The 10,710-nt window shown below is 46.5% G+C and overlaps 2 protein-coding genes across 8 annotated transcripts; both read right to left on the bottom strand.

The window, feature by feature from the left end:
• Positions 1 to 1,616: 1,616 nt before the first annotated feature.
• LOC119323310 (class E vacuolar protein-sorting machinery protein HSE1-like) lies at positions 1,617 to 8,898 on the bottom strand. 7 transcript variants are annotated; one of them, XM_037596928.1, is made up of 9 exons: positions 8,636 to 8,898; positions 7,483 to 7,536; positions 7,248 to 7,289; positions 6,972 to 7,135; positions 4,869 to 5,086; positions 4,346 to 4,565; positions 3,726 to 4,262; positions 1,941 to 2,792; positions 1,617 to 1,842 (listed from the first exon to the last, which is right to left on the bottom strand). In XM_037596928.1, exons 7-9 carry the CDS (start codon positions 3,729 to 3,731, stop codon positions 1,807 to 1,809), a joined length of 894 nt encoding a protein of 297 aa, XP_037452825.1. In that variant the 5' UTR covers positions 3,732 to 4,262; positions 4,346 to 4,565; positions 4,869 to 5,086; positions 6,972 to 7,135; positions 7,248 to 7,289; positions 7,483 to 7,536; positions 8,636 to 8,898; the 3' UTR covers positions 1,617 to 1,806. The 7 variants fall into 7 exon arrangements, with proteins under 7 accessions (XP_037452825.1, XP_037452826.1, XP_037452822.1 ...); XM_037596929.1 differs by having other exon boundaries at positions 4,346 to 4,562; XM_037596925.1 differs by lacking the exons at positions 3,726 to 4,262; positions 4,346 to 4,565 and having other exon boundaries at positions 4,869 to 6,524.
• A 132-nt stretch (positions 8,899 to 9,030) lies between these two features.
• Positions 9,031 to 10,145, bottom strand: LOC119323312 (ethylene-responsive transcription factor 3-like). The gene has a single exon (XM_037596930.1). The coding sequence runs from the start codon at positions 9,938 to 9,940 to the stop codon at positions 9,326 to 9,328; it is 615 nt and encodes a 204-aa protein (XP_037452827.1). The 5' UTR covers positions 9,941 to 10,145; the 3' UTR covers positions 9,031 to 9,325.
• Between the last annotated feature and the right edge of the window lie 565 nt (positions 10,146 to 10,710).

Here is a 10,710-nt window from a genome sequence, read left to right as displayed (position 1 = left end):
ACCCACCAAACTAAATATTCCATCCATTCCAAAATATAAAGGGTATTAGTTTTTTAAAAGTCACATTTCTTTAACTTTGACCAAGTTTAGAGCAAAAATGTCAACATCCACAATATTAAACAAAAAAGTATGGAATTTCATTTCACGATGAATCTAAAAATACCGGTTTGATATTCTAGATTTTGATATATTTCTCTACAAATTTGATCAAAGTTAAAAGGTTTGCCTTTTCAAAAAAAATACACCTTATATTTTGAAACAGAGTGGGTTTTTTAAAAAAAAAACAATAACACCAAAGGCGTAGCAAAGCGACCCAACCCTTCTAGTTCCATATGAATCACCGGTCCATACAACCCATAGTTTAATGTTTGGTTGTAACCAAAAGAACAAGTCCATACAACCCATAGTTCAATCTTTTGGTTGTTATCAAAAACACAAGTCAAACACCACATATGCAATCAATCTTCAATCTCGGGCTTCGGGAAATGTATGTTTCAAACACCTAACAACCCACAACATCTTTTGAGGGTTCTCCAAAGCTTTGAACTTCATTGCAATACAAGGATAGTCAACCAAATTAATATGCTTAGTAGAATAGTAATTAGCAATAAAATCCAAACCAACCCGAGGTTTTATTTCATGTTCTCCTAACAGGCCTTTAGATATGTTATTGGTGTTAAAAATCTTCGGTATGGCAATAGCAAGTCTTTCATTATAAGCCATTATGGTTGCTTATAGCCCCTCTTCCGCACAAGAATTAGTTTTGGAAGCCAGTGACTCATTTTCCTGCGAGGTAGCGACATCGTTGGCTATTTCTTCTTCAAGATTAGTCACCTATGCAGCTAGTGGCTTACTTGACTCTATTGTATATTGCCATGTGGCCATGCTTCCTTCGTCCATAATCATCATCTGATTATAACGACTAATAGTCTTGTAAGGAAGGGTTCAACATCTTTGTGGGCCTATTAGAAACAAAAGAAATAATTTAGCAGCTAATATGCAATGCAAATAAATTCCATCGACTATTTTTAGAATAGTAGTAAAACTGAGCCTCTTTCCAGCCCTCTCACCCCCTATGCCTCGTTAGCTCGGATTTCACAATTTGGTCGTTCTCATTCGTTTGTGTATTCCGCCCTCTCCACGTTTGCCAATTCGTAGTCCGAAGTCCTAAAGGGCAGCTACTCCAAAAGAAAATCTGAAACCCGCTGGTTAAGGCATAAAAGAACTCATTTCAGCAAGTGTTTGCACATAATAAAGATACTTATTTCAGCAAGTATTTTGGATGAACATACCCATTTCAAAAATATTTATCCATGAGAGAACTCACTTCAGCCGATATTTGTTATACGAAAACCACTTAAGAAAAGAATGAAAGAACTAATGGCAATAAAATGGATGCCTTAGTATGGTCTGTGTAACGCTCCAAACAAAGAACAATCACATCTTTTTGTTCATTCATTATCGCACTCATACGCATCAAATTACATTAGTTCTAGTACTCACACGTGCACGTGCCACGCATTTGGAAGTCTCAAATGCATACACCGATACACACTGGATACACAGAGTTTGGCACTTAAAATATGTATATACTTTTTTTTTGCGGGCACTTAAAATACGTATACGCCAAGTGCTTTTATCTTGCCATGATTTATTAATACCAGGAGTATATATATTACTCATAACGAACAACGAATGAACAAATGAAATACTGTGTACACTACAGGGTTCCTTCCAGAAAAACATATATGAGATCAAAAGCAGCAGCCGCTATGGTCGGGTTAATATTATCAACCAGCTGCCCCGTCACTGTCTGACCACTGGGAACAGGCACCCGTAGACCTGCACAAAACAATAGATTTTATTTTACAGTGAGTCGAAAAATGCGGTGAACAGGAAGTGGTAGCAGCGTCGGCGTCAAACAGTACACGCGTACGTACCTTCGACAGGAAGGATTTCTTGGGCTTCCTTCGCGGGTGGCCCCACGTGGGCACCACCCGGTCCGGCGAGAGCTGCCGCTTCGCGACCGGCGGCACGTCCGGCGCGGCGGCCTTGGCGACCTCCCGGTGCCGCTTCACCTTCTCGAACTGCACCGTGAAGCCCTGCGCCGCCGCGTTCGCGTTCTGCTCGTCCCACACGCCGAACTTGGGCACGGCCGACGGGGCCTTGGCGGCACGGGCCTGCGGTGGCACGCCCTGGCCCGGGCGCCGCTCGTTAGCCGGCGGGGACGCGGTGACCCTCGGCGCTGGCGCCGCTTGCTGGTGGTGCCTCGGCACCGGGGCGGCGTACGCGCCGGCGACCTGCTGCTGCTGCTGGGGCTGGTGGTAGCTGCCGCCGCTGTTGCCGTAGCGCGGCTGGTACGGCCTGGGCGGCGAGAACTTGCTGGCGCGGCTGCTGACCTCGGACGCGGCGCTGCTGCCATTGCTCCCGTTCCGCCGGTGGTAGCCCCCGTGGCCGTGCTGCGCGGGGTAGTGCTGCGCCGGCGAGGGGTGTCCGTGGCCGTGCGAGGTCGGCGGCCTCGAGGGCACGTTACCGCCGAGGTGGTCATAGTGCTGCGCCGGGGCCGCGTGGCCGTGGCCGTGCGAGCTGGGCGGGCGCGAGGGCACGTTCCGGCTGAGGTTCTCGTAGTACTCGTAGGGGTCGAACTCTTGGTCGTCGTGCCCCCTGGGCGCTGGCGCCGCCGTGCCCGGCACGGGCGCGGCCTTGTTCTCGCGCACCTTCTCGAAGAAGACGGTGTAGCCGATGTTCTCGGCGTCCCACGACCCGAACTTGGGAACCACCGGCCCTTTCCCCTGCACACGCACCACGCCAAAATCTTAATAACCCGATAGTAGTAATAATTTTACAGATAAAAATCAATCTAATTTTGACCTCATTTTTCATCTACTTGGACATTTCCTCGTCGGTTAGAAATTCAGAGCAGGTGGAACCTTAATAAGTTCCAGGTTGTAATTAGCGGCGATTAAAGATGAGGAGGAAAAATTAGGCATGGCAGCTTATGTATGTGTCAGCAAGCTCCCAGCTAAGGCCAACCAACGTACGCGTCGTCGGAAAGCAAAACCAACACCATGCTAGGCTAGTGCTGCTCGCGTCGTCAGCTGTCACATTACAGATATGTCAAACCCAACGACAGCTAGCTAGCGGGTAATAAACACCAAACTAGACCTGGCAGTGCCAAATGCACCGGATAGTAGGCATGAGAGGAGTGGCTTGGACGTCCAATTCTAAACAATCAATCGTCCATCCCAAGCAAAGCTAAGCTCAGGTCTCCTTTTCCCCATTCTGAAGAATGCTTCTGCTCGAGGATGAGACCGATCATGTTGGATGGATCTGAGGACGGAGCATGCCATGTGCCCGAGCCCTCCATATCATGCCCAGATCCGTGAGCCCTAACTCCTTGTCTGCTGCTGCCTAACAATGACCATGTGTTGCCAACTTGATGCTCGCACATGGGGACGGCGGCACCGCCCCATGATCCATCATCGTTCCATGCCCAACCATGGTCAATTCCATACGGCCATACGTGTACATGCATACTACTTCACCATTGATCACAATTATGCAAACGCAGCAATCATGAGCCAAAATTATAAAAACAAAACAAATGCATGATCAAGCGGCCATAACAGTGTCGAAATCATGCGTGCATGCACCGAGTATAGGCAGTAAAGCATCGGTAACCACAAAAGGGGAGATGCAAACGTAGTGAGATACTAGGTACTCACGGCCATTAAGAAATGATGATGACGCCTGGCGATGAACTGATGAGAGGGAACCTCTTGGTCGATCCTTGTTTCTCCTCTCCACTCTTCTCTCTCTCTCTCGCTCCCCACTCGATCACAATTGACGATAGGAAACGAGGAGGAGAGAGGGTGTGGGAAGGGAGGCGATGGATGTGCTCGCAGGGCAGGGTGGTTCTTATGATTGGAGTTTCAGAAGCCTGCTGGAACTGACAGCGGCCTAATTAAAGGGAAGCGCGCAACAGAAGAGAAGAGTTCACGGGACAGCACGCACAGCTGTGAGGCGACGGAACGCGGCGGAGCAAGGTGGCAGTTGGAATGTGCCGTGCTTTTTATGGAGGGAGACACTGGAAAGCAAGGAGGATGGTGCCAAAGGAACAGCTCAAAGCTTAAAAACCTAATCTCCCACCTAACTTAACCACAGGGGAGGGGAGAGGACGGTGGTTGTTGCAGCCATGGCCGCTTCTTAAATGAATCCTTCTCGCCAAGTTGCCATTATCATCCATCCTCAACCGGGTTGACCTGGTCAAGGCAGGAAAACAAACCGCAATCATCTAGCCATACGCCATTTACTTTGTTATTGAAATCTCTGTCAAAAAAAATACTTTGTTATTGTAATAGTATGTGTACAATCGTGTCTCTGTTGAGTTGTTCCTCGGAGATTTTTTTTTTCAGGTTGGCAGCCAACATCGTATGACAGCCTTCTGTTTTCAACCGAATCTGTTCTGGCTTCTCTATCTTTTGTTTAGGGTGAGCTGTAGATAACAGCAGCAAGTTTGTGGTAGATGGAATTGATCACTCGGACCAAACGTAGCTTGCTCACTGCTGTGGAGAAAGGACGAATGAGGACAAGAATTAGATGGATCACAACTTCCTCAGGACATGACTAAGCTTTAACAGCACGCATTATACTTGCAGCGTATTATTAGCAAGCCAAAAAAAAAGGAAGACGTAAGCGAACCGCCCAGAAATTTATGTGCAAGGCAGCAGAGCGGTACCCCCTTTCGCACAGCACTACAGCGTGCAGAGGCCCGCTATTAGCTGGCTCACATTTCATCAACAGCTGACGCATTAATGGCGACGCAATTGGAAAGGGAGAGACGAGCGATGGAGGGAAGAAAGACGCACCGAGGAGGCACCGAGAACCTCAACATGGGCTGGAAACGGAGCCATGACCAAATCTTTATTGCGCCCAGAAACAAGTCCAGCCCTGCAATCCACAAACACGATCGCCACCGTCTCTGTCAGCCGATTACCACACGGAATTGTTCGCGGCATCCGGCACATGGGAGACGCTTGCCTTGCATGCTCATCAGCAGACACCGAGCGCGCAGGATCTGGGGCAGCTGAAACAAAGGCGCAGACCAATAATTTAGTCAAGAAAGGAAGAATCTAATCGAAAGATCACCATTTTTGTAGATTAATGGCAGCAATGTCGGAGCACATGCTGCAATAAGATGTCAATGTTAGTTAGTAGTGCCCGCTAACCCTGCACAAGCGTACATATTATCACGGGAAATGGTGCTGCTGTGCGCGCAAAATTTGGGGCACCTTTGGTGGCTAGCAAGTACTCCCTCCGTCTCAAAATAAGTGTATTGAGCTTAGTACAAATTTATACTAGAGCTAGTACAAAGTTGAGACACTTATTTTGGGACGGAGGGAGTATGTACTACCAGCTAACTTTACCTTTTGCAGACATGAAAGACACAATAGGAAATGGTCACAACCATGACCATTGCCGCTCAATACTTCATGATACCAAATACAAAGAAAATACCAAATATAGAGTGCGAAAATACACCCCGCAACCTGCTTGTGTGCATTATCAGAAAAAAAACAGGTGCTCAGTCAGTGGTCGAGTCTGGTGGAACAAGTGCCATCAACAATAGTAGTAGATCAAATTATACACAAAACAGATGCATGTGAGACCAACAATCATGGCTTGCTCCCAGAGATTTAAATTGGAGAGAGAGCAACGTAGATGCCCCCAAGAGAAAATAATAGCAAGCATGTGAACACATGCACCGAAGAAATCCGTACTGAGTGAAAAGTAATATATGGATAATCCAGAGCCTCTGAGTGAAATCACTGTCCTGGATTACTGTGAAATATAAAGCATGATCCAAATAACAATTATTACATAATTTACAAATCTTCTGAATGACAATATTGAGATGAGGCAGATAGGGAGGTCACCTGGATTTTTAGTGTTTTCTCAAGACACTTAATCCCAAGAGAACAATATCTTTCTCATCCCATCAACAGTAATATGACATTTTGGCTTTTAATTATAGCCTACCAGATATTCTACATACACTTTTCCCCCCTTATATCTACAATCAAATAGAAGCTGGTATGACCGTATGAGCACATGAGAATGGCATGGTACAGTTTGCATGACTAATCCTCATCAAGTGTTAATTTAGGATAGAGGAATAAGAAAAATAAGACAATAGTTGACCCTCCACAATTGCCCCATCTCAGCTTTCACTGAAAATCGCATCAATAAAATGATCAAAAGATCACCAGGTCGGGTTTGCTTGCCCTTCCTTTTGTTGTTTAGGATGTGAAGTTGGTATAAGAGAGGAAAGGGGAACTGCGCTAAATGAATAATTTCGTCCTGGTGATGGGCTATTCCAATGGGCATGCATCTGAGATATGGGCTTTGAGCGTAGGACCGCCCAGATTCACAAGAGCCCGGTTCTAAAGATTGTTTGCACGCAGGCACCATTACTATTCTTTCTTTTCTTGTAATGCATCCGGTCCTCCTCCCGGCAGATACTCCTGCCACAAGAGAGACGATTCAAGGAAGAGCACTGCAAGTTAGGAAACTGATTGTCCGAAGGTTTTCGCCGTCCTCATAGAATTGGTTATAACTGAACTTGAATCGCAGTAAAAAATAGCTCTTGCTACCGTTGTAACTAGCAGTGTGTCTGCTAGAATGTCGATGATATTAGGATGCGCCCTGATGTCCTAAAGTATAACGGGGCAGCCCAGCTAACAGAGGATTGGGCTGCCAAGAACTAACAGGAAAGCAAATAAGCAAGTCAATCCAACGATATCTCCAGATACTATATTCCTAACGACAGCCCATTTTTAGAGAATTAAACTTCGCTCAACAGCATCAACATATTAGAGTACTGTGTTCACAACTAAAAATAAATAGCCTCTGTGCAAATTGTTGACAGCTAGAAAAGAAGCACCCACAAATTGGCAACATCCCACATGTACCTTAGCTGATTCCACACCCTGCTGTCCAGGCACAGATCGCTCCAAGATGCAACGGATGTCCACTGCTTTGTTGTTGGCACTGTTAGTAATTCACGAAGCTGCTGGCTTCAAAACATCACCTTTCTCCAATACTTGAGGTTGGTTAGGTACAGTAGTATCCCTTGCTGAATGTACCAAACATGAAGAAAGGAATAACAAAGTGCACTGTAAATATTTTGCCATTGGAACCCCAAAGCTTCTGATATAGGAGTAATAACCATATAATGTTGCGCATACCGGGAGGTGTCTCACATGATTCTGACTTATTTTTCTTAATGCCTGTTCACAAATACAGTACTTTAAAGACGTGATGCGACATGTGACAAGGCCAAATTGCATGACGACACGTAATAATATAAATTTCATGATCCATAGAATTTGCCAAACTAATAGCACAATAAGGAATTTCAATCCACCTTATAAGCATCAACTCTAGAAAGCATATGACTGGAAAAAGACCAGAAGCACATACTTAGCCACTGAGCAACATTGCTTGACTGTGGTGCGCCATGGTCCGTCACTGCTCCTAGGAGAATAGCACGAAAATTATATGTGAATAACAATGGACCGCTTGCATAATCAGATATGTTACGATAAAATTTGCAGAGCATGTTTTCTAGAAGACACCCGGAAAAAATTCCACGTCAACTAAAACATCAACACGGTTACTAAGGGGAAGGATGCAGTGCATTCTTGTATGTATCCAAGCATATATTCATAGGCAAACCCAATGCACCTGCTATCATAAATTTACCATCTGAATGGTCATCCAATTTATCCTGATGGATGCAAAAAAACAGGAAACTGGAATATCCAGAAGAACGTGGAGTTCCAGATGTCTTCCGTAACAAAATCAACTTATCCTAATGGTAATATCACAGAGTGCTATTCATGTAAAACGGCAGTCAAAATACCATTCATGTGGAACTCTGTCACCACATACAAATAAATTACTGTACAACAAAGACAATGTGATTATTAAGCTAATAAAAGTTCCTTCTATTCTCTAATTATAAATAAAGCCCTGAGTAGATAGATGTTTGCTCACATGAATGTAACAAAGATATACATAATAGGATCAGTGGATCACCATTGCTGCGCCAGCCATATGGAAGTTGCAAGAACTGTGAGGTTTGTGGGTAGGCTTAAGCTAATAAAAGTTGCTTCTATCCTTTAATTACAAATAACGCCGTAAGTAGATAGATATTTGTTCACATGAATGTAACAAGATATACGTAATAGGATCAGTAGATCACCATTGCTGTGCCAGCCATATGCAACTGCCAAGAAATGTGAGGTTTTTGGGTAGGCCTCACAACCAATAAGCAATCAAATATAATCTCGTTATCATACATCAAACAGAAACAAAAAATCTACTGATACAAGAGTATATTCAAAATCCTTTTACTTTCATGTTACTCCATCACAGTTTGCTGTTAGCATAACTTTGCTAATTGTCAGAACTAATCTTGTTAGCATCTTGTGTCATCATGATCAGTTGTTTTGTCTGTTGATTTCAGCTCATGAGTATGCCCAATTATACATGCTAATGATTCGGCCTAAATTATGCCGGATGCATTAATCATAGCTGAAGGTGTCCACAACAAATTAGTTTGTGAACTTACTTTATATGAATTAGAATAGGACAAACATCCCATCATCTTGAGCAGCCAAAGTAAACTTCTCTTTGTTCTATGACAGACATCTACATCAGTGTGAGACTTGATTTAAGAACCAAAACTACATATAAGAATAATTCACATGTTAGCAACATAAGCATTATGAGAACCATGGTAAGGTTAGTCTATTTACAGTACTGGAAGAATAATGGGGGTATTCAGGTAGAAGGTTGTACCAAGGTTGAAATTAAGATCAAGGTCATCCCTCTAACACAACAACTTTTAGCTCGAATTTTCTAGCATTTAAGCACCCAGTATCATTCTCATAAACAAAACTTTGTTTTCCTTTGTTCTCAATTCGAAACAAATGAGCCTAAATGAGTAACAGTAACACATGTGGCTAAAAAAGAAAATAAGTTACTTTAGGTGTCTACTTCCTCACAAGAGGAAGCAAGTAAAATGTTGCTATATTACAACAACCACAGCGAGCTGCCGGCGGTAGTCGGCAATAATCACCGCTACCAGCGGCAACAAGCAGGCCGATTCGTAGATCAGGCCACATTAATCATCATCAGATCACGTAAAGAGCAGCAGCAACAACAGCGTGGTGGATCGTGCTGGCTATGGAGAGAAGGGAAGAACCAAATATTTTTCTCCTTATCCTTTTTCTCTAACCACCACCGGGTGGTTCTGACTTCAGAGTCGCAGCGCCGTCAGCTTCAGCTCGTCGTCGTCGTTACATGCAACGCCGCCAAACTCCGGGGGCAGGTTGAGGTCGAACGGGAGCAGGGCACCGCAGGACGGCGAGGCGGCGGCGTCCGCGCAATCGTCGTCCACCACCGAGGCCGAGGACCCGCAGTCGCTATGGCAGTCGCCGTCGAGGATCGGCGGCGGCGGAGGCCGCGGCGGGAGCACCGGCCGCGCCCGCGGCCCGCCGAAGGACTCGACGGTGGAGCTCAGGCTGCTGCAGGCTGGCCTGGCCGCCGCCGCGGCGACCGACGTCGGGACAGCGGCGGCAGGGTAGGGCGAGTAGCTGGGCGGCAGTTGGTGGTGATGGGGAAGGGAGAGGGGGAAGTTGGTCTTGGCCTTGGGCCCGCGCAGCATGCGCGCGGCGGCGTCGTACGCGCGGGCGGCGTCCTCGGCGGAGTCGAAGGTGCCGAGCCATACCCGCGCCTTCTTGGCCGGGTCGCGGATCTCCGCCGCGTACCGGCCCCACGGCCGCTTCCGCACGCCGCGGAACCGCGCCCCCGCGTCCCCCTCCGCCTCCGCCGCAGCCGCAACGGCCGTCGCAGCGCCGCCGCCCCGCCGCATGCCGAGCCTCGGGATTCCTCTAGCAGGATCGGAATCACGTGGCGTGTGCTCGTGAGCTTTGGTATGGCTCGGAACGGGAATCGGGAATTTTGAGATTTGGGGAAGGGGGGAAGGAGGAGGAGGAGGAGGAGGATGGGAAGGTGGGGAGGAGTAAATTGGAAGGTTTGCTTGTTTGTGCTGCCACCGCCCACGACGCCCACCCCACCCGCGCGCGCCTCCCACCACCACCACCACCACCAGCCCGCCTGCCCTGCCGGCTTTTTCTTCTCGGTCTCGCGGGAGGTTTCGCCTTTTCTTTTCTCCTCTTTCTTCTTCCGACTTTTCTCTTTCGTTTCAAACGGCTGTGTCAATGCCTCTATGGGCTGCTTTTGGGCCTTTTCTTTTTTCCCTCTTTTTATAAACTTCCCTTTTATTTCTTTGAAGATTTGTTTCCTTGCTTAACCAATATACAAGTTGAGGGCGACAAACTCATTACAAGCCTCAAGTACTAGTCCAGTCTGGCGTACCGTTTGGAAATTGTGTGTGCCATCAAAAATCAAAATCCATGTGTTGGAGGACTTTGCTTGGAGCTATTCCTTGTTGTGGTGTTTTAGCGAACAGACATATAATTACAAGCTCCCAGTTTCCCCTTTGTAGTTCGGACTGTCAGAGCATTAGGCATGCCATGTTTCTATGCCCGAGGGTGCGGGAAATCTGGCGAATTCTTGGACTACAGGAGCTAGTGAATGAAATCAGCACAGTAGAGAGAGATGGCCGATCTCCTACTATCC

Source organism: Triticum dicoccoides, chromosome 6B (assembly GCF_002162155.2).
Source record: "Triticum dicoccoides isolate Atlit2015 ecotype Zavitan chromosome 6B, WEW_v2.0, whole genome shotgun sequence".
Taxonomy (NCBI): Eukaryota; Viridiplantae; Streptophyta; class Magnoliopsida; order Poales; family Poaceae; genus Triticum; species Triticum dicoccoides.
This window is presented reverse-complemented; position numbering and strand designations above follow the sequence as displayed.